Raw genomic sequence first — 19,734 nt, 5'->3', positions numbered from 1 at the left:
TGCAGCATTTTTGAGATACCTTTGTTGGTTATAGAATACTAGCATTCATGCACTTAACTGCCTACAGTTAAATGCAAGTATTTATGCCAACCATAGAGCTTGCATTAGTGCTTGCACCAAAACCAGTATGATGCAAACTGGGTGCCGTGGCGAGATTCTGGGTGTGTCACAAGACACCGGTGAGGAGGAGAGGCACTGGCACCGGCTGACTGCCTACAGGACGTGCCTCTTTAGAGAACCTGGACTGTTTGATGGGTTAAGAATTGAATGCAAGGGCCTGGTGAAAAGGACTTTGTTTAGACTACTGAAGTCCATGCACCTTGCTGGGCTGTGGGGTTTTTTTTCTTTTGTGCATTAGTTTGCTTTACTGATAGCTTTTGTTCCTGGGCCTGTTTGGGACTGTGAAAGTAGCCCAGAATGTATTACACTGTTTAGGACCTGCTAAGGACTTGCCAAAATATTGGAAGCCAAAGTTTGTGAGTTTTTTTTCTTTTTGTTATCTCTTTTGGGCAGAATAATAATGCCTACCTGATAAACTTACCTTGCAAAGCTCTCCTGTTTGAGAATTGTTTTCTTTTACTGTTTTAAACTTTAAGTTGAAACTAACTTGGGCAGTTTTAATCTGCTCACCCTGAAGGGCTATTCTCCCTCTGGAGTGCCGCGCAGAAATCGGCCTAGTCACCCTTTGCCCACACTTGCGCTATCCTGCGGAGGCCAGCAAGGTGATAAAATGCAAGAAGAAAGACGGAAAAATCTTTCAAGACACTCTCTAATTTAACAGTTGGATCTACATTATTATCTAAAACAAAATAATCTTTCCATCTATTGATGTCTTTCACTGCAGGAAATAAGACATGGTGACATTAGTTTTCTCATTTCTCAAGACAATTAAGGGCCTGTTTTACAAAGCCGCGCAGTAACGGCTCCAAAGCCCATAGAAATGTAAAAGGCTTCGGGGCTGTTGCTGTGCGGCTTTGTAAAACAGGCCTTAAATCTAATTTCTGCATACTCATCAGTATAACACACCTTCACATCTGTCCTCTCCTGCTGCTGCTACTGCTGCTACTACTACTACTACTATTGCTACTACTGCTGCTGCTACTACTACTACTACTACTACTGCTGCTACTACTGCTGCTACTACTACTACTACTTATTTCAATAACACTTCTAGACATATGCAGCACTGTACATTAATCATGCAACTGACAAACAGGATAAATAGGGGTTAGGGAATTTCTCATAGAAGGAATGATAAAACAAACCTGGGTACTCTACAACCGAGTGGGAGTTAGGAGTTAAAAGCAGCCATAAAAATGTGGGCTTTTAGCCTTGATTTGAATACTGCCAGAATTGGAGTTTGATGTACTGACTCAGGCAGTCTAGTCCAGGCATACAATACAGCAAGATAGAAGGGATGGAGTCTGGAGTTGACAGTAGAGGAGAAGGGCACAGATAAGAGAGACTTACCTGATGAATAGAGTTATCCAGGAAGGAGTATAAGGGGAGATAAGAGAGGAGAGATACTGAGGAGTTACAGAGTGAATCACTAGTAAGTCAATAAGAGGAGTTTGACCTGTGTGCAGAAATGGATAGGGAGTCAATGAAATGACTTGAGGGATAATGTGAGCATAGTGACGCTGGCAGAATATAAGTGGGGCAGCAGAATTTTGAACACATTGAAGGATAGAGAGATAGTTTAATGGAAGACCTGTGAGAAGCAAGTTGCAGTATTGAGGTGAGAGGTGATAAGACTGTAGATAAGGGTTTTGGTGGTGTGCTCAGAATAGGAAAATTAGATTTTGGTGATATTATAGAGAAAGAAAATGACAGGCATTTAGTGGTCTGTTGTATTTTGTGCAGTCTGCTTGTTGAAGAACATGCTAACCATAAATACGTACAGAACAATTGAGATTGGTGGATTTTTTTTTTTTTAGGAAAACAGTGGCACTAGTGAAATATAATACAAGTTGCCCACCCCTACTTTACAGCATGAAAACCAGTTCTCAGCTTTGAAGAAGAAAAATATGTTGTAGTCTCGTGAGACCATGGGACTCAGCAGGTAAGGTCTGGGGGTGGGTTATTCGCGGGCCGGCTCAACCCCTAACTCCTACGAATAGGGAGGGAGATGTGTATTTGTGATTCCCATGCAGCAACATCATTAGTAATATCAGCTTATTGCATGCACATGCTAAAACCACTTTCAGAAAGCTACTATTCACACCATGGAAATCCACTTATGTAGAGATTTCAAAAGCGTGTGGTATGGGCAGGGCTCGGACGGTACTAAAATCTACACTAATCTTTCTGATTTCACAAATGGCACACATACATGTATGGGGAAAAAGAAAGATTCACCTCCAGAATGTAATGTATAGCTTTTTCATTTTTGTTTTAAAAAGTTCTCACTCTGGCCAGAGCTTCACATGAGTGATTAAGGTAGTCAGTAGTCAATGCCCTTAATCCCACATAGTTTTTGTCTACCTCCAAAATGAAATCATGTTGTGGCCTCAGTACTTAATTGGTAGCACCTACATGTACAGGTTTGTAAAATGGGCAACTACATGTGGCAATGCCAGCACTTACATCTGAAGCTGTAAAATCGCTATGTTCACAAGTGAGAGCCAGGACTGTGCCATTCATTGTTTCAATACATTTTGTGAATTGGTTTTTGCTGTTACATGTCCCAATAAATACACGCACACTACGTCATGTATTTTGACTAAGGCTCTTTGTTGATAGATCCTCTTACAAAAAATATCATCAAAATTTAGCACACCCAACCTGGATGTCTCAATTCCCATCACTTTATTCTATGTAAATGGCATTCAGAACCCTAGTCCAATCCCTCGTACTGAGTCTACTTGACTACTGTAACATCGCCTATTTAGCAATTTCCCAAAAGAACATGCAGCGTTTACAATTGATGCAAAATGCAGCGGTCAAACTGATCTTTGGGCTGAGGAAGTTTGACCACATGACACCCTACTACCGGCAGCTGCATTGGCTGCCAATGGAAGCGCGCGTAAAGTTTAAATTTGCCTGCTTCTGCTTCAAAGCACTACACGGACTTGCCCCTAAATATATAACTGACCTTTTCGTCTTCTCAGCCAACATTCCAACTTCGTTTCCCCCCCAGTGAGAGGTTTTAAACTGAAAAAACACCATGAACATCTTCTCTCGCACCAAGCAGCATCATGGGGTAAAGACCTAGAACAATTGCTTTCGCCCACTACTTATGAGGAATTTAGGAAACGTCTGAAAACACACCTGTTCCTAAATTATCTAGACAACTGATCCTCTCTTCTCTCTCCCCTCTATAGCGATTAACTTGTTCTATTGATCACTCTCTCCTCAAAAATGGATTTCCTGTCCTATTAACCCTCTTTCTTCCTCCCCTCTTAAAGTCAATCAATTTGTACCTTTGCTTAATCTTTGTAAACCGCATAAAACTTCACGGTATTGCGGTATATAAGCTGTTATTATTATTATTAAAATGGTGCTTCAAGCAGAAAAGAATTTCACTATATGCTCTGGGTAAACTAGAATAATGCCTTTTGGCACTGAAACAGACTTCTGTCAATACATATCCTGAAGATATGTATTTCATTTATGTAACACCATGTGACCATCCCCAACAAATTTTACTTTTAAAACTAAAACTTACTTTCAGCTCTTTTCCCAGTTTGCAGAGGAGCTTGATCACACTAATGTAAACAGGTTCTGTTAAAGTAATCTTTCCATTGCCTTACAGATTGTTGAGACTGCATCAAATAACTGAAGTCAAATGATATTGCATATATCACAATGCTTTACTTGCCAACTATGTTTATGTTTTATTAACATTTGATATACCGCTTAAGCATATTACAGATTTAAGCGGTTTACAATAAAATACAGGTACTTAGAATTTCCCTATCTGTCCTGAAGGCTCACAATCTAGCTAAAGTACCCGAGTAAACAATTATTAAAATAGAAAAGATATAACAAAATTCCAAGAATTGTGAGGGAAAGGTACAATTCAAATAATAAAAAAAAGAAAAAGAAAAAAGAATTCTGCAATGTTATTAGAAATATTACACAAGGTATTAAAATGAAAACTAAGCTAAAATAGTTATTTTAAATTTGTTACTGTGAACCTTATAATAAAAAAATATACTAATCATTGTATTTATTGTTTATATACTTCTAAAGTATTTACCATTAAAGTAAACAGGAAGCTGGATGCCAACTTCTAGTCTAGTATATTAGGTCTCACTTACTAATCTTATAATATTTGTTATAGCAAAAAAAACTCTCCCCATATAAGAAGTTTATTTAATAATGTTTGCTGGCAGCCTGAAGAGAGAGCATAATTAGACATCTGAGTGAATGAAAGTCAGAAAAAAGGTAAGTAATGGTGTTCAAAAACAAACAAGTTTTACCGATTAAACCTGTAACTGAAGATAGATTACCACTAACTAAAGCAATGAGAGAATCAGAAAGCATCCTTGTGAATATAATCATACCTCATATGTAAATTGTCACTCCTTTTCATTATTCCTTGCATTTTGTGATAATGGCAATGCTAATTGAAAAAGCAGTCTTGGGTGGCTAGTTTTTTTTTGTTTTAATTTCATTTAAAAAAGGCAACAAGGCAGAGCTTTTTCCCTATAGTTTGTGTCCTCATTACTTACCATGCTGGAAGGCTTTTAGTGGAAACCAAAACAGAATAACTGAGTGGAAGAGGCCATTTAAACAATGAACCCAGAAAACCTATGGGAAAACAAAAATCCATGAGAACCATTTGTGATACACTAGCTCCATGAACTCTGACCTTTCTTTTTATCTGTGTATAAGATTCACAAAACATGTTCCTGTCAGCCCACCACTGTGAACTAATAACTGACAAACACCACTTTCTGCTTCAAAACCCTTCATGGGTCATTTATTTATTTTGACTTTTCCAAAAAGATGCAAGCTTGGTCTAAACTAAAAACTAAACCTTAAGCTTATATACCGCATCTACTCTATAAATATAGAGCTCAACACGGTTTACAAAAAATTAAAAAAGAAGTACAGTGAGAATTGGTGGTAGAGGGAAGCGGAAATTTACATTTTTGAGAATATCCAAGTTCTTTCACAAATATCTTGCGAAAGAATATATAAATGTATTATCTTGATTTTAAAGGAGAATAATATCTGAAATTAGTTTTATTCTATTTCCAAGGGGGAGAACCCATTCCTTTATTTCTGTGGTAAAAATGTATGATAATTTACCTTTATCATGAATTTTCTTATATGAACTAAAATTTTATTCAATAGAAAACTGCTATGTAAATAAAGCACTGTAAACTTCATACATAAGTGCAAAGCAATTATAGAAAATAATTTAAATCCCAATTTTATACTTTTTCTGCACAAATATACCAATTTATGAAAAATCTCACAGAATTTAAAAAATGCCATATATTGCAAACATGCTACCGCACCATGCTCTAAATATGGGGTCCTTTTATTAAGGTATGCTAACCGATTTAGTGCATGCTGAAGATTAGCGTGTGCTAAATGCTAAGACATCCATTATATTCCTATGGGCATCTTAGCATTTAGCGCACACTAAATTGGTTAGCGCAACTTAAAGGACCCTTATATTAATGTTCAGTACCAGTTCTTTCAATAAAGTCCAATTAAATATAGTACCTTAATGAAAATAAAGTGTAGTTATGTGAAGCCATTTAAAAAGAAGATGCATATGAATTTATGTATTTTTTTTTTTTTTTAATTTTTATTTATAAATTTTCCATTCTTACAACATCTGAATCATAGTGAATATTATTAATTATTACATATCTAGTATATTATCATTAATAATTCATAGTATTTAAAATATAATATGATAAAGATTATACATTAACATAAAAATATAAATCCCTCCCCCTTTTTGTATAACATGTTTCCAATAATTAATCAAATCCCACCCCATTCATATATAATTTTTATCATTGTGCTAAGAAATCTAATCATTAGAATAATTAGTCAATGGTTGCCAAATTTTCTTGAAATTAAGAAGATTCCCTTGTTGTAATGCTAATTTTTTTTCCATTTTATATATATGACAGACCGAATTCCACCAGAACGTAAAATTTAATTTGGTATAATCTTTCCAATTTTGAGTAATTTGTTGCATGGCGACTCCTGTTAGTATTAGTAATAGCTTATTATATTTGCTGATATCGGACTCTTAGTTCTCATTGCAGTGCCAAATAATATGGTATCATATGAGAGTCCTACATAATTCTCTAGTAACTTATTAATTTGGGGCCAAATTGAATTCCAAAATGCGTTTACACAGGGACAGAAAAAGATTAAATGATCTAATGTCTCTATTTCCAATTTACAATGCCAGCATCTATTGGATCTAGTACTATCTATTTTTTGCAGGCGCGTTGGGGTCCAGAACACTCTATGTAATAAGAACAACCATGTTTGATTCATAGACGCTGACTTTGTAGATCTTAATCTCCAGGACCAGAATCGTGGCCATTGAGACTCAGAAATTGTCTGACCAATCTCAATACTCCAAATATCCCTAAGACCTGTTTTCTTTTTTTTATTTAAAAATCCGTATATCAATTTGTACCATTTTGCGGCTTGGTGACCCAAAAAATCCGTCTGGAAACATAGAACCTGTAAACTATATTGATTATTTAGATTTTTTCCATTCAGGGAACCCTACCTGAATGGCCTGCTTCAATTGCATCCATTTAAAATATTGTGTTTTATTTAATCCAAATTTATTTTGCAATTGTGAAAAACTAAGCAGTGAACCTTCTGATATGACATCATTCAATGTTCGTATTCCTGCATTTATCCATTGTTTCCAGACGATTTTAAATCCGCCAATTCTGATCCTGGAGTTTACCCATATTGATTGATTTAGAGATTTAGCAATAGGTTCTGGTGACAGATTACTGATGTAATCTCAATGTTTTCCAAGTGTCAAATAAAATTCTGTGGTCTTTGTATCTTTTAGGCATTGTTATAGTTATTAACTGTTCTGGATGTAAAGGGAACAGGAGCCGCCATTCTAAATACAGCCAATCTGGTACATTTCCAAAAGATCTGGGAGGATCCAATACATACCCTGTCTTAAAATAATAGGCTTGATGATACCTATAAAAAATTTGAAAATTTACCCCCCCTTCCATAATTGGTCTTTGTAATGATACTAAAGCGATTCTTGGTCTTTTCCCACACCAAACAAATTTTGTAAGAACATTGTTAAGTTTTTATAAAATGACCCCTGGAAAAATATTGGAATCATACTCATTTGGTAACAAACCACAGGCAATATCATCATTTTAATTGTTTGAATTCTTCCCCACCAAGAAAGAATGTAATGGATTCCATTGCTCACACATTTCTATTATTTTTTTCAATAAAAGTTTTTCATTCTCTTTGACTGTGTCTTCAATTGTATTTTGATCATAATTACCTAGTATTTTATTCCATCTTCTTTCCAAATAAATGAATATGGATCAAATAATCCTTGGTACAATGAACATTGATTGGGAGAATTTCAGATTTGTTCCAATTAATTTTATATCCAGAAAAAAGTACCATATTTTTCTATTAAAATTAAGTATATATGGAATAGTAGTTTCCGGTTCTCTTAAATATAATAATATATCATCTGCATATGCAGATAATTTAAATTCAAAACTGGTAAATGATATTCCCTTATCTCCCTAGTTTTGTTTATTGCAATAATAAAGGTTCTAGGACAATATCAAAAAGTAAAGGAGGACAGAGGGCATCCTTGTCTAACTCCCCTATGCAAGTTAAATCTATTTGATAAATTATTGTTAAATATATAATCTTGCTCCAGGAGAGCTATACAATGTCTGAATCATTTAATAAAACCGGATCCTATACCAAACCATTGTAAAGCTTGGTATATAAAATTCCATTCCACTCTATCAAAGGCTTTTTCTGCATCTAAAGATATTAAAAAAGCTGGATCATTATATTTTTTTTGCTAAATTTAATGAGTGGAATGCTAATCTAGTATTATTTGATGAATGTCTTTTAGCAATAAATCCTGTTTGATGTACATCAATAATGAAAGGAAGAGCTTTTGCCAATCTAATGCTAATATTTTAGCCATCAATTTGTTATCCACATTCAATAATGAAATAGGCCTGTAATTTGAAACCAGAGTAGGATCTTTGTTTGGTTTTGGTAAGGACTATAATTATCGATTCTGCCATAGTACCAGAAATATTTTCATTCTTTATTTGATATTGATACAAATTTAACAGATGTGGTAATATGATATTTTGGAAAAATTATAAAATTCAACAGTATACCCATCTCCACCTGGAGCGGATCCAACTCTAAGAGACTTCAATGCTGTTTCTAACTCTTTAAAGATATAGGTTCTTCTAAACTTCCTTTATATGATCTGGAATATTTGGTCCAATATATGAATTTAAAAAAGTTAATCCGTCTTGTTCTTTATTTTTATAAGAATTGGAAGTGTATAATTCTTTGTAAAAATCAAGAAATTGTGTTATAATATCTTTTGTGTTGGTATGTGTTTTACCTTGTGTATCTTTAATTGCAATAATCTTAGATTTTCTTTTCTTTACTTTAAGAAAATTTGCTAATAATTTCCCAGCTTTATTTGAATTTCCATAATATTGTACTTGTTTATTGAAAATGTCTTTCCTCACAATTTGAGAAGAAATCTCATTATATTTAACTTTTAATTTTAATATTTCTTGTAATGTATTATTTTCCCATTTCTCAATTAATTTATTTTCTAATAATTTAATTTGCTTTCCCATCTCAAGAAATTGTTTTTTTTTTTGTTTATTAATAAATGTTGAGTATGAAATAATATTTCCTCTCATAGTTGCTTTAAAAGCATCCCATAAGATCTCAGCATTAATAGTATCTGATTCATTAAATTGAAAGAATTCTTGCATTTTATTTTAAAATCTTCAAGAAATTTTGAATCCGCTAGTAAATCATTATTAAATCTCCATACTGAATCAAAGTTTTCAACATCATAATTTTGAAGATTAATCCACACACCAGCATGATCTGAAATTATAATAGGATCAATTGTTGCTTTTAGTACACGCTGCGCTATATTATTAGAAACAAATATATAATCAATTCGTGAAAAAGATTTATGGACCTGAGAACAAAAAGAAAATTCCTGATCATTAAAATGAAGAATTCGCCATATATCTACTAAATCACAAGATAGTATCAAATTATCTAAGCCTAATGATTTCATAATTTTACTTGGTTTTTTATCCAAAATCGGATCCATTACAGCATTGAAATCCCCTGCTACTATTAAATTAGATGTAGCCAGTGGTAAAAGTAATTGTTGAATTTGTTTAAAAAACTCCATTTGATTCGTATTAGGAGCATATAAATTGAATAAATTCAGGGTTGTATTTCCCAGAACCATTTCGATATGTACCCATCTACCTAAGGGATCATAATTAATTAATTTAAAATCTGCATTACATTTTTTGTTAATTAGAACAGCCACTCCAGCTTTTTTCTTTGAAGCAGGTGCAAATAAACATTTAGAAATCCAACCTCCAGATAGTTTTTTTGATTCAATTTCCGAAAGATGGGTCTCTTGTATGAAGTAAATGTCCGCATTTTGATTTTTAAGGAACGATAATAATTTCTTTTTCTTAATAGGATGATTTAAACCATTGACATTCAACGAATACATTTTTATATCCATCTAATTAATAATTATGTTTTAACCAATATTCTATAATAATTTACAAGATTAGTTCCTAGCACATTCAATAAAAATTTATCTCCTATCCCCCCCCATTATTTTCCCTCCCTCCCCACCCATTATCATATTCTGATTTGGAACACGCATTGGTCATGCAAAACCTAAATCTCCATCTCCAGGCAACTAATAATTCATTATATTATTTAAAAACATATTTCTAAATTCAATACATTCTTTATACTTCCACCCTTATATAATTGAAAATTATATCCATTTAATCTATAAAATTTTATAAATTTACTGAGAATTATATATATTTGATTCATAAAATTAAATTCAATATCATGCATACATGTAATATAATATTCTTAATAAATAAACATATTACAAATATATCTCTTATTCTCTATATATCTGTTATTCATCATGTAAATTAAATATATCCATTTTTATAAATATATTAATATTAATAATAAATACATTTCAATCATTTTCATAGATAATCTTCATAATGAATTAATTTGAATGAATACTTGAATAGAATATACATTTTATATCAATAAATAAGTTTTATAATAAATTTCTAATTTATTAATTATCTACCAATCAATTACTTAATTCATTATTTTTCCTTAATAAGTTAATATAACTGAATAGTTGAATTAAATATAAATTTTATAGTAGACACCTATTTTATTAATTAATTAATCCATTCAATATTCAAATTATTATCTTGTATATATTTCATAAAATTACAATCTTCTTACATAGAATTAAAATATTATTTTTATAATAAATTAATATATTTCTTTTTTTTTTTTTTAGTCTTATTCTCAATATAACAATAACAAATTTTCCTTTCAATATTATTAATAATAAATTCATAGTAAATCATTTCATTATTCATTAATCATAATAAGTTAATATACTTATATAATTAAATAAATTCTCTATTTTGATTAAAATATATATTTTATATAAATATTATTAGTTTTATAATTTATTTATTTATATTTTAATAATTAAAAAAATTTTTTTTTTTTTTCACTAGTATTAATGAATGTGGATGCTATTATTTTATTAATAATTAATTTGATATAATAATATTATATTATTGCATCCACTATATCAGTAAATTATCTTTCCAGTTAGTAACATTTCTTAAGTCTTAATTTTTTTTTTTTTTTTAATAATCTTCTTTATTTTCCCTTTTTTCCATCTTCTTTCTTCTTTCTTCTTTCTTCAGCTGAATTGTTCCTTTTATTCTGTTTTTTATGCAAACATAGGTTCTTCTTGTGTCAAAAATTCCTTCAGTTTTGCAGGGTCTTGAAAATATATGGACTTATTTCCACTGGATACTCTCATAGTGGATGGATAATATATTCCATATATGTAACCTTTTTCTTTCAACTGCTGTCTGTATGTGAGGAATTGTTTTCTTATGTTTGCAGTGTATTTGGCAAAATCAGGAACTAAAATCAGTTTTGATCCTTTATAATTCAAGTTTTTATTTGCTTTTGCCATTTTTAATATTTCCTGAGCATGTTGGTACCTTAAAACCTTGAATATCAAAGGTCTTGGAGCAGCCTGGTTTACTGGCTTTCTTATGGGGATTCTGTGGGCTCTTTCTATTTCTAACGGCCATTTTGAATTGAGCTGAAGCAGTTTAGGTAAAAGATTTTCCAAGAATTGTACAGGATCTCCCCCTTCAATATTTTCAGCCAGCCCTAAAATTCTGATGTTCTTTCTTTTTCCTCGGTTTTCCATATCCACCATTTGATTTTTTAAAGCTGCTACTTCTTTTTTATCTTTATCATATTCTTGTGTGAAGGATTCAAATTTCTCCATTTTTTCTTCCATCACTGCCATTCTCTGTCTTTCGGTTTGGATTTCTTGTTTCATGTTAAGAAGTTCTTCTTTAACTTCAGAGATTTTATTGGCATTTTCAGTCAGCATCAGTTTTATTTTGAACAGTTCAGTCATAATATCGGACTTTTCAGTGAGTTCTTCAGTTTCCATCGGGAACGGCACACTCGATGGTGACAGAGGAGTTACTTTTGTTCTTTTTGCTGAACTTCCCGATGTTGAAGGTTTTTCAGCTTTTCCCTGCTTCATACTTGCCATTTCCGACGTTGTTTTATATATATTTTATAGCGGTTAGGCAAAGTGAAAGTTTTATTTTTTTTCCGTTGTTGCCTGGATACGGGAGCGCTGCGGGTTAAGCTGCCATATCGTGCGCGCTCCAAGCCACGCCCCCTGAATTTATGTATTAAAAAATGAGAATCCAAAAGTGTTTAGAGATATAACAAAACCTAAATGTACCGCTAACTGCGCACAGAACCAGATTCTGAATAATTTAGGAAAAACAACTTTGTAGAACAAACTTAGCATTTTAAATCTGTCCTTTCTGACCTAATCCTTCATAGGAGCTAACAAAATAAAATACTTTTGAAGAGAAAACCTGGTCTAACTGTAAGAAATTTTTAAAAGCATGCTTTTACAAGCACTTTAAATAAAGAAACCTCTAAGTCAGGACTGGATTTATGTATATGCTAGACAAGCTTCCGCTCAGGGCCTCAAATTACATGGGGCCTAATTATTATACAGTGTGCTACTTTAAAACGATTAAACCTAAAATCTACTTCCTACTCAATCGAATCTGTGTGTGTGTGTATGTGTAGGTGGGAGGATGGGGGTGAGGGAGTCTCTTGAAATGTTACGCTTTAGGAGCCATAATATGCATAAATTTGGCCCTGCCTCTACTCTATACAGTTAATTGTATTAATAATTCTAAGCTGTTCAAACATCAGAAAATGATTGACGTGTTCAGAAATGCACTGACTTGGTCAGAATGTGTTTTGTTAGCCTAGCTGACTATACTGGATTGTATGATCTGATTTATGCTCCATTGAAGGGCACATCTGAACTTGTGTTACTCATTAACCTTTATCTCGCCATCTCATTGCAAGTTTTTTTATTTTTTTGACAGAAAGCACAGGTGGGTGCAAGAAAACTTAGTTCTACTTTTCCATTTCCTGACTGATACTTGTCAAATGCTAATCCTTTAACCTATGCCATAACCTTATAATCTTTCACCTATTTTTCATAACAAACTTATGCATCATCATTCATTACTCGCATAGCAATACAGCAGACATTTTAGTGTAAACAGCTGTTATTTTTTTCATACCAGTATTTTCAAACTCATTTACATACTCAACACTCATATATTAAACAGGCAGAATACTGCTGCAGCTTATTTTATTTGCCAAACCTGTTTCTATAAAACATATGAAATATTGAAGTTTTCAGTTAAGTGAGGGTCCTTTGGTAGAAACTCAGGAGGTGTTTCCAAAGTATGTTTTACCAAGCTTGATTGAAATTTTGGCTACTATTTTGGGTTTTGCTTTTTCTATCAAACCACAAGCACTCTAAACTACTAGGGATTTCTTTCCACCAGAGATATAGCCATCACTTGATAATACCCCTCTGCAGTGTGGAAATGGAGCCAGTACAAACAGGAGGAACGTATATACAATTACACATAGTTTCACTGTCATGTACCAGCACTAAAGGCACCTTTTACAAAGGTGCATTAGGACCTTAATGCGTGGAATAGCGCGTGCTAAAATGCCGCACGCGCTAGCCGCTACCGCCTCCTCTTGAGCAGGCAGTAGTTTTTCGGCTAGTGTGCGCAAATCCAGTGCGTGCGCTAAAAACGCTAGGAGCCCTATATCATGCTACCTTATTTTTCATATATATATACTGTAGCATGAACATGTCAGCAAAAAAATACTTATACATTTTTCAGATTGCTGTGTGATACAATGAACTACAAGAGAGTAAATATTTCTGGTATGCTACCAGGTAATATTTCAGCTAACAGGAGGTGATGCAAAGAATTCTATAAGAGCTAATATTTCTATTCTAGCGCTACACAGCATCAAGCTGAATTAGGCTAAAATTCATGTTTCATATGTTAAAATGCCTCATATGGAAGATAAAGAAAATGATCCTCCTCATTCATTTTTATAGTATACTTGATTGATATTTTTCATTCAAAAGATCTAATACACAGTAATCATTTTAAAACCAGTCTGTTACCAATTGTTTTGTCAAATTTTGTTACTCAAATCTATCAAAGATTAAACCTATCTTGTTTTATAAATCAACACCTTGCTACAGAGATCCAAATTAATGAGTAATGATGGAAAGATCCACCCCGTACAAACTCCATGACAGTACTTATTGTCCTTTGCTACACTTCTCTGCAGGGGTCAGTAATCCATTTCCACACAACATTGCAAGTACATAAGACTTGAGGTCCAAGAGGACAAATCACTTGTGACTACGGGAGACAGCTTTATTACAGCAGAACACCCTCCCAAATACCACTTCTAGAGCACTTATTAACATGCTAGAACTAGTCAAATATATAGATTTTGGTAGTTAACCCCATGTTTTAAAAGATTTTCCAATATAACTATATAAAGCAGGGATAAAGTAGATCATTTTCGTTTTATTTGCTGTCACACACACTTAAATTACACATGATCTATTGAAGTAAGAGTTCATCACAGCTAATTATTTTTACATACTTTAATTTAGTGACTGTATTTCTGAAAGTATAGCACATTGTATTCTAAAATTATTTAAGAGCATGTGGAAATCATTTTCTTATAACCTTTCATACTGTCTCCTACCGCAGCTCTTTTGACTGTATTGAAGGATTCAATCAGAAATCAGCTTTTGGATCCTACTGTGGGATAAGAATATGACAGTGGTCTCAAACTCAAACCCTTAGTGGGGCCACATTTTAGATTTGCAGGCACTTGGAGGGCCGCAGAAAAAATAGTTAATGTCTTATTAAAGAAATGACAACTTTGCATGAGGTAAAACTCTTTATAGTTTATAAATCTTATAAACTATTTTTTCTGCGGCCCTCCAAGTACCCTATTTTTTTCTGCAGCCCTCACATTTAAAGTTTAATATCTTTCCTTTCTCAAAACTGACACATTTCAATTACTATATTGAAAATAAAATCATTTTCCCTACCTTTGTTGGCTGGTGACTTTATTTTCCTGTGCTTTTAACTATGTTTCCAGGGCCTTCTTGTCCTTTGACTGTTTTTCTCTCCATCTTCACTTTCTGCCTTGCATCCATCTTTGTCATTAACTTAATATTCAATTTTTCTGCTTTCTTTTCAAAATCTACGTTTCCATGTCTTCCCTTCCCTTCTATCTCTCTCTTCTTCCGTCCCTATTTCCATGGTCTGACATCTCTTTCTTTCCTTTCTCTCCCTCCCTCCTTCCTTCCCCCTGGTCTGGCATCTATCTCCTTCCCTCCCCCAACTTTTTATTTCTTTCACCCTGCCCCCTTCTTTCTTTCTCTCTCTATGCCCCCTTTCTTTCTATATGTCTGTCTTTCTCTCTCTTTCCGTGCCCCTTTTCTTTCTTTTTTTCTTTCTCCATGCCCGCTCTTTCTTTCTGTCTTTCTCTGTCCATGCCCCTTTCTGTCTGTGTCCCGTCTCCCTTCTTTCTTTCTGTCTCCCTATCCCCCCTTTCTTTATTTCTCCCTGCCCTCCCCCAAGCCACCAACATTGGGGAACAGGCTGCCACCGCCGCAATAAGGGAACAGGCCAGCACCGAGTTCTTAGCTCTCCCTGCTTATCTTCCCCAGAGCAGGGCCGACCAATTCTCGCCACCTGACGTCAATTCTGCCATCTGAGAGGAAGTTCCAGGCCAGCCAGGTAGCGATTGGCTGGCCCGAAACTTCCTCTCCGACGTTAGAATTGACGTCGGGTGGCGAGAATTGGTCGGCTCAGAGATGGGGAAGATAATCAGGAAGAGCTAAGACCTCGGCGCTGGCCTGTTCCCCGATTGCGGTGGCTTGGGGGAGGGCAGTGAGAAGGGAAGGGAAGCAGATTGGGGACCCCTGCTTTAGGCAAGCCACGAGCCATTTGTCGACATTCCCTCCAGAGAGATGCAAGTCCAAATACAGCAGTCGCGGTCTGTAAGCGATTGTCCTCTCCACAATCGGAAAACTTGTGAAGTGGAGAGGACAGACCGCGGGCCACAAAATAGTCCCTGGAGGGCCGCGAGTTTAAGACCGCTGGAATATGGGGAGAAGAACAAAATAGCTTTTCTACACATTTCATTAAATAATTTCGGAGGAAATATGTAAGCAGATTAGAACACAACTTAAAAGATAAATATGCTAAATTGCCAATTAAAAACATTTAATGTCAATAGAAATTAGTTAATAACTATCACATCGAACCTTTGTATTGAAATCTAGTGCATTCTGAGATGTCTTATATAGCTCAGGATACTTAAGCATGTTTTCTTTCCGACAGGATCTTTCAAATATTCCTAGAGTCAGTGGAGGCATAGCTGTAAACATCTGAAATGCAAAAACATTTTAGATATTATCATGCTTAACTTCAAAGGAAAATGATTAAAATAAATGGTAGACAACAAAGAACAAAGGACCTACCACATTGTAAAGACCTATGCACCACCTCTCAAACAGAATTTGGCCAGAAAAACCATTAACAAAAGCAAACCAGATCTGAAAAAGAAAAAAGTAAGCGTCCAATAGGGAAAGGAGGAGTTCTGTATATGCATTTAAAATATTTCACATAAATATAGATGCCAAATATCTCAAGCAAACATAATAAAATATGCTGATGTAAGCATTTAAACATGCACACAGCAGATCTACTGTTGAACCACAAGGATCAATTTTAACAGGTCGTACAAATCAAATCTGTGAATTTGAAATGGCTTCTGAATTATGTTCTTGTTGTTTTCTTCCTCTCTTTGGTTATGCAGTTGCTTTGCATACATTAGGATGTTTTAAACATTCTTACATTGTCTACTTCAGGATAAATTGTCAGCAGATCCTCTACATAGAGCAGATAGATAGATAATAAGCAGCTACATATGTTTGCAATTCCATATCTCCTGTTCTTTTATTAAATCTGAGCCTGTTACTTAAAGGAAAGCAGTTCCCGAAACATACCAAGTACTGATTAATAATGATCAAGTTTCAAGTTTCAAGTTTATTAAGTCTTGATGAATCGCCTATATAATTTGCTAGGCGATGTACAATAAAAATAACATGTATTAATAAATGAAACAAGTACAATGTTAAAAATGACATAAAAACAAATTTGTTGTGTAAACATGAAACATACTTTACAAACTAATCAAAAACCTAAATTCACAATAATGTAACTTCAGCTATAGAACATTTACATTTTCTTAGGAATGATGAATATTTTCTTTTCTACTTTTCAAAACAGCTACGTATAGTTCTCACTGGATCTTTTCAGTAAATGGAAAAGGCAGACAAAGTAATGTAAAAGCGAAAGAAAGATCATCATTACATTTTAAAATATTTATGCCTGAGCATTCTACACACTGCACTTGGATGAATCATGTTATAAACTAAATTCATATTACCCGACTACTAATGCTTAATACTTGAAGCTATATTGTATTGGATGGGAATCAATTGAGAGTGAAAAGGAAACCCGAAATAAACATTTTCAAAACATCACTTGCTATTTTACCAAAAATTTCTGGAAACACAAGAAAAATATATACATATTTGTAAATAACTCAAACTAGCCTAGCCAGCAAGGATTATAGTCAAGTAGACAGAACTGAAAAGAAATTGGTTATGGAAAGAAACCATGACATGCTGAACAAGTGAATTTTATAATCAGCGTTTGGTAGGCTTTGCCACACTGCATGCTTCATTTAACCTCATTATGGAAGCATGAATTGCTACAAATTCACCATTTATCAATATGTACCCAGGCTGGCCTCCAGATGAACAGTTCCTATGCTACGACTGGTCTTCTTTTATCATGCGAGGGAATGTGTGAACATGTACAAAAACAAATACCTGTTTCATGAGACGGAAAAGAAAGCAAAACAATAATGCGATCCTTAAATCTTGTTCCAAATCCATTTTTATAGTTACTTTTATCATGCAAGCTGAATTACACCGAGTCTTTTAAATTTTGCAGATGGCTTTGTATGTCTAAGTACTTTAGAAAATAAAAAACCAATAATAATTAATATTTTCTTTTCTCTTTTTCTAACCTTAAATAGCCAACTTGTATTGGTGGCCTGTCTACTGAAAAAAAAAATGTCTTTTCTGATATGCTCATAAAAGGCAAATGTTTCTTAATAATATGATTTACACAATTAGATATTTGCATCTCTAGAACTGCACAGTGTAACAATGAGAATTTTTGCAAGCTATATGAGGGAAAAAAAGTAACTGTAGCTAAGAGCCTCTCCCCCGACCCCTCCTGCTTGATAGCAGAAAATCTCCAGACCTGTCTCTCACAGCATTATTTGTGAAGTTGCAAAGCAGAGCAGGGGCGTGGCAGGGAAAGGTTCACAGACACTGTCCTGATGTAGCATTTCTGCATATTAAACAGCAGCATACAAATAGTCAATGTGCTCTCTGCTCCCACGCCTGAGCAGCACAAAAACTGAAAAGCTGAGATTCAAATCTGGCAGTTGTCCTTAGAAGAGACATTCAATGATGTATTTTCCGTCTTTTCATTCACTTTATTGACATGAGCCATTAACATCTGCAGTGCTTGTTTTAGCTGGCAATAGTTGGAGGATCTGGGAAATCAACTAAAAGTCGGTTGCTCTCTGACTCACAATTATTTCCTTTGCTGCCAGAGTGCTGGAATAAGGGGACCAGAAATAAAAGTCTACTGCTTTAAACTTTTATTAGCTGGCCTATTTGATGTACAAGGAATTAAGTTTTGCTCTTCCCAGGGCCGTGTAAGCACACGGAATCCTTGAAATTTGAATGCATAAGAAAACATTTGAATGTCCATCTCATATACAATAAGAGGGGCATAATAAAAAAAAAAAAGGCTAAGTCCCCTTTTAGCCTCAGGCCTTAAACGTTGAAAGCAGAATCAAGGAAAATGTCCATTATCAAAAAAAAAAACGTCCAAAAGGAGGATTTTTTTAAATAATGGCCTGCCTCTAGGTTTAGCTGTTTAAATGCCCAGACCACCACTACGTCTAAACTTACACCATATAATCAACCTAAAAAAATCCTAAGCTCCAAATGTCCAAAACAAGAGCTTTTAGGCAAAGGAGGAGCCAGTCCTTCGCCTAAAAGCTGGATTCTGTAACCAATGTCTGTCAAAAACAACACCGGTTACAGAATTCCCCCCCCCCCCCCTACAATGATCCGGGCAGGAGGGAGCCCAAGCCTTCCTGTCCCGCAGCACCCCCGAACTCCGCGACATGATCAGGGCAGGAGGGAGCCTAAGCCCTCCTGCCTTGGTGAACCGCGACCTCCCCACTGACATCGGAGCAAGAAGGAGCCCAAGCCCTCTTGCACCGCAATCCCCAACCCCCTCCTTTCCCCCCCCGCCGAGTCCAATGGGACCAGGAGGGAGCCCGGTGTCAGGTCAAAAGCGTGCCGGGACAAAGGCGCGAGCAGACAATTGAGCGCAGCGCGGAGGCACATGCCGAAGAAAATTACTGTTTTTAGGGCTCCGACGGGGGGGGGGGAACCCCCCCACTTTACTTAATATAGATCGCGCCGCATTGTGGGGGGTTTGGGGGCTTGTAACCCCCCACATTTTACTGAAAACTTCACTTTTTCCCTGTTTTTAGGGAAAAAGTTAAGTTTACAGTAAAATATGGGGGGTTACAACCCCCCAAACCCCCCACAACGCCGGCGCGATTTGTATTAAGTAAACTGGGGGTGCTCCCCAACAAAATCCCCCGTCGGAGCCCCTAAAAACAGTAATTTTCTTCGGCGCGTACCTCCGTCTTGCGCTCAGTTGGCGCACGCCTTTGTCTTCCGCGTTGTTATCTATGAACCAGGGAGCCCAAGCCCTCCTGGCCCGGCAATCTCCAACCCCCCTCCCCCCCACACGATCCGGCCAGGAGGGAGCCCAAGCCCTCCTGGCCCAGCGACAT

The 19,734-nt window shown here is 35.1% G+C and overlaps 1 protein-coding gene across 6 annotated transcripts in view; it reads right to left on the bottom strand.

Moving 5' to 3' along the window:
* The window catches only part of ATP8A1 (ATPase phospholipid transporting 8A1), a 449,033-nt gene that overhangs the window by 78,078 nt on the left and 351,221 nt on the right, over positions 1 to 19,734 (bottom strand). For all 6 annotated transcript variants that reach the window (XM_033946346.1, XM_033946365.1, XM_033946336.1 and 3 more), the window contains 3 exons: positions 16,253 to 16,327; positions 16,037 to 16,159; positions 4,677 to 4,755 (listed from right to left, as the gene is read on the bottom strand). In XM_033946346.1, coding sequence (XP_033802237.1) covers positions 4,677 to 4,755; positions 16,037 to 16,159; positions 16,253 to 16,327 — 277 coding nt within the window. The remainder of the gene's footprint in view (positions 1 to 4,676; positions 4,756 to 16,036; positions 16,160 to 16,252; positions 16,328 to 19,734) is intronic.

This window comes from Geotrypetes seraphini, chromosome 1 (genome assembly GCF_902459505.1).
Source record: "Geotrypetes seraphini chromosome 1, aGeoSer1.1, whole genome shotgun sequence".
NCBI classification, from domain to species: Eukaryota; Metazoa; Chordata; class Amphibia; order Gymnophiona; family Dermophiidae; genus Geotrypetes; species Geotrypetes seraphini.
This window is presented reverse-complemented; position numbering and strand designations above follow the sequence as displayed.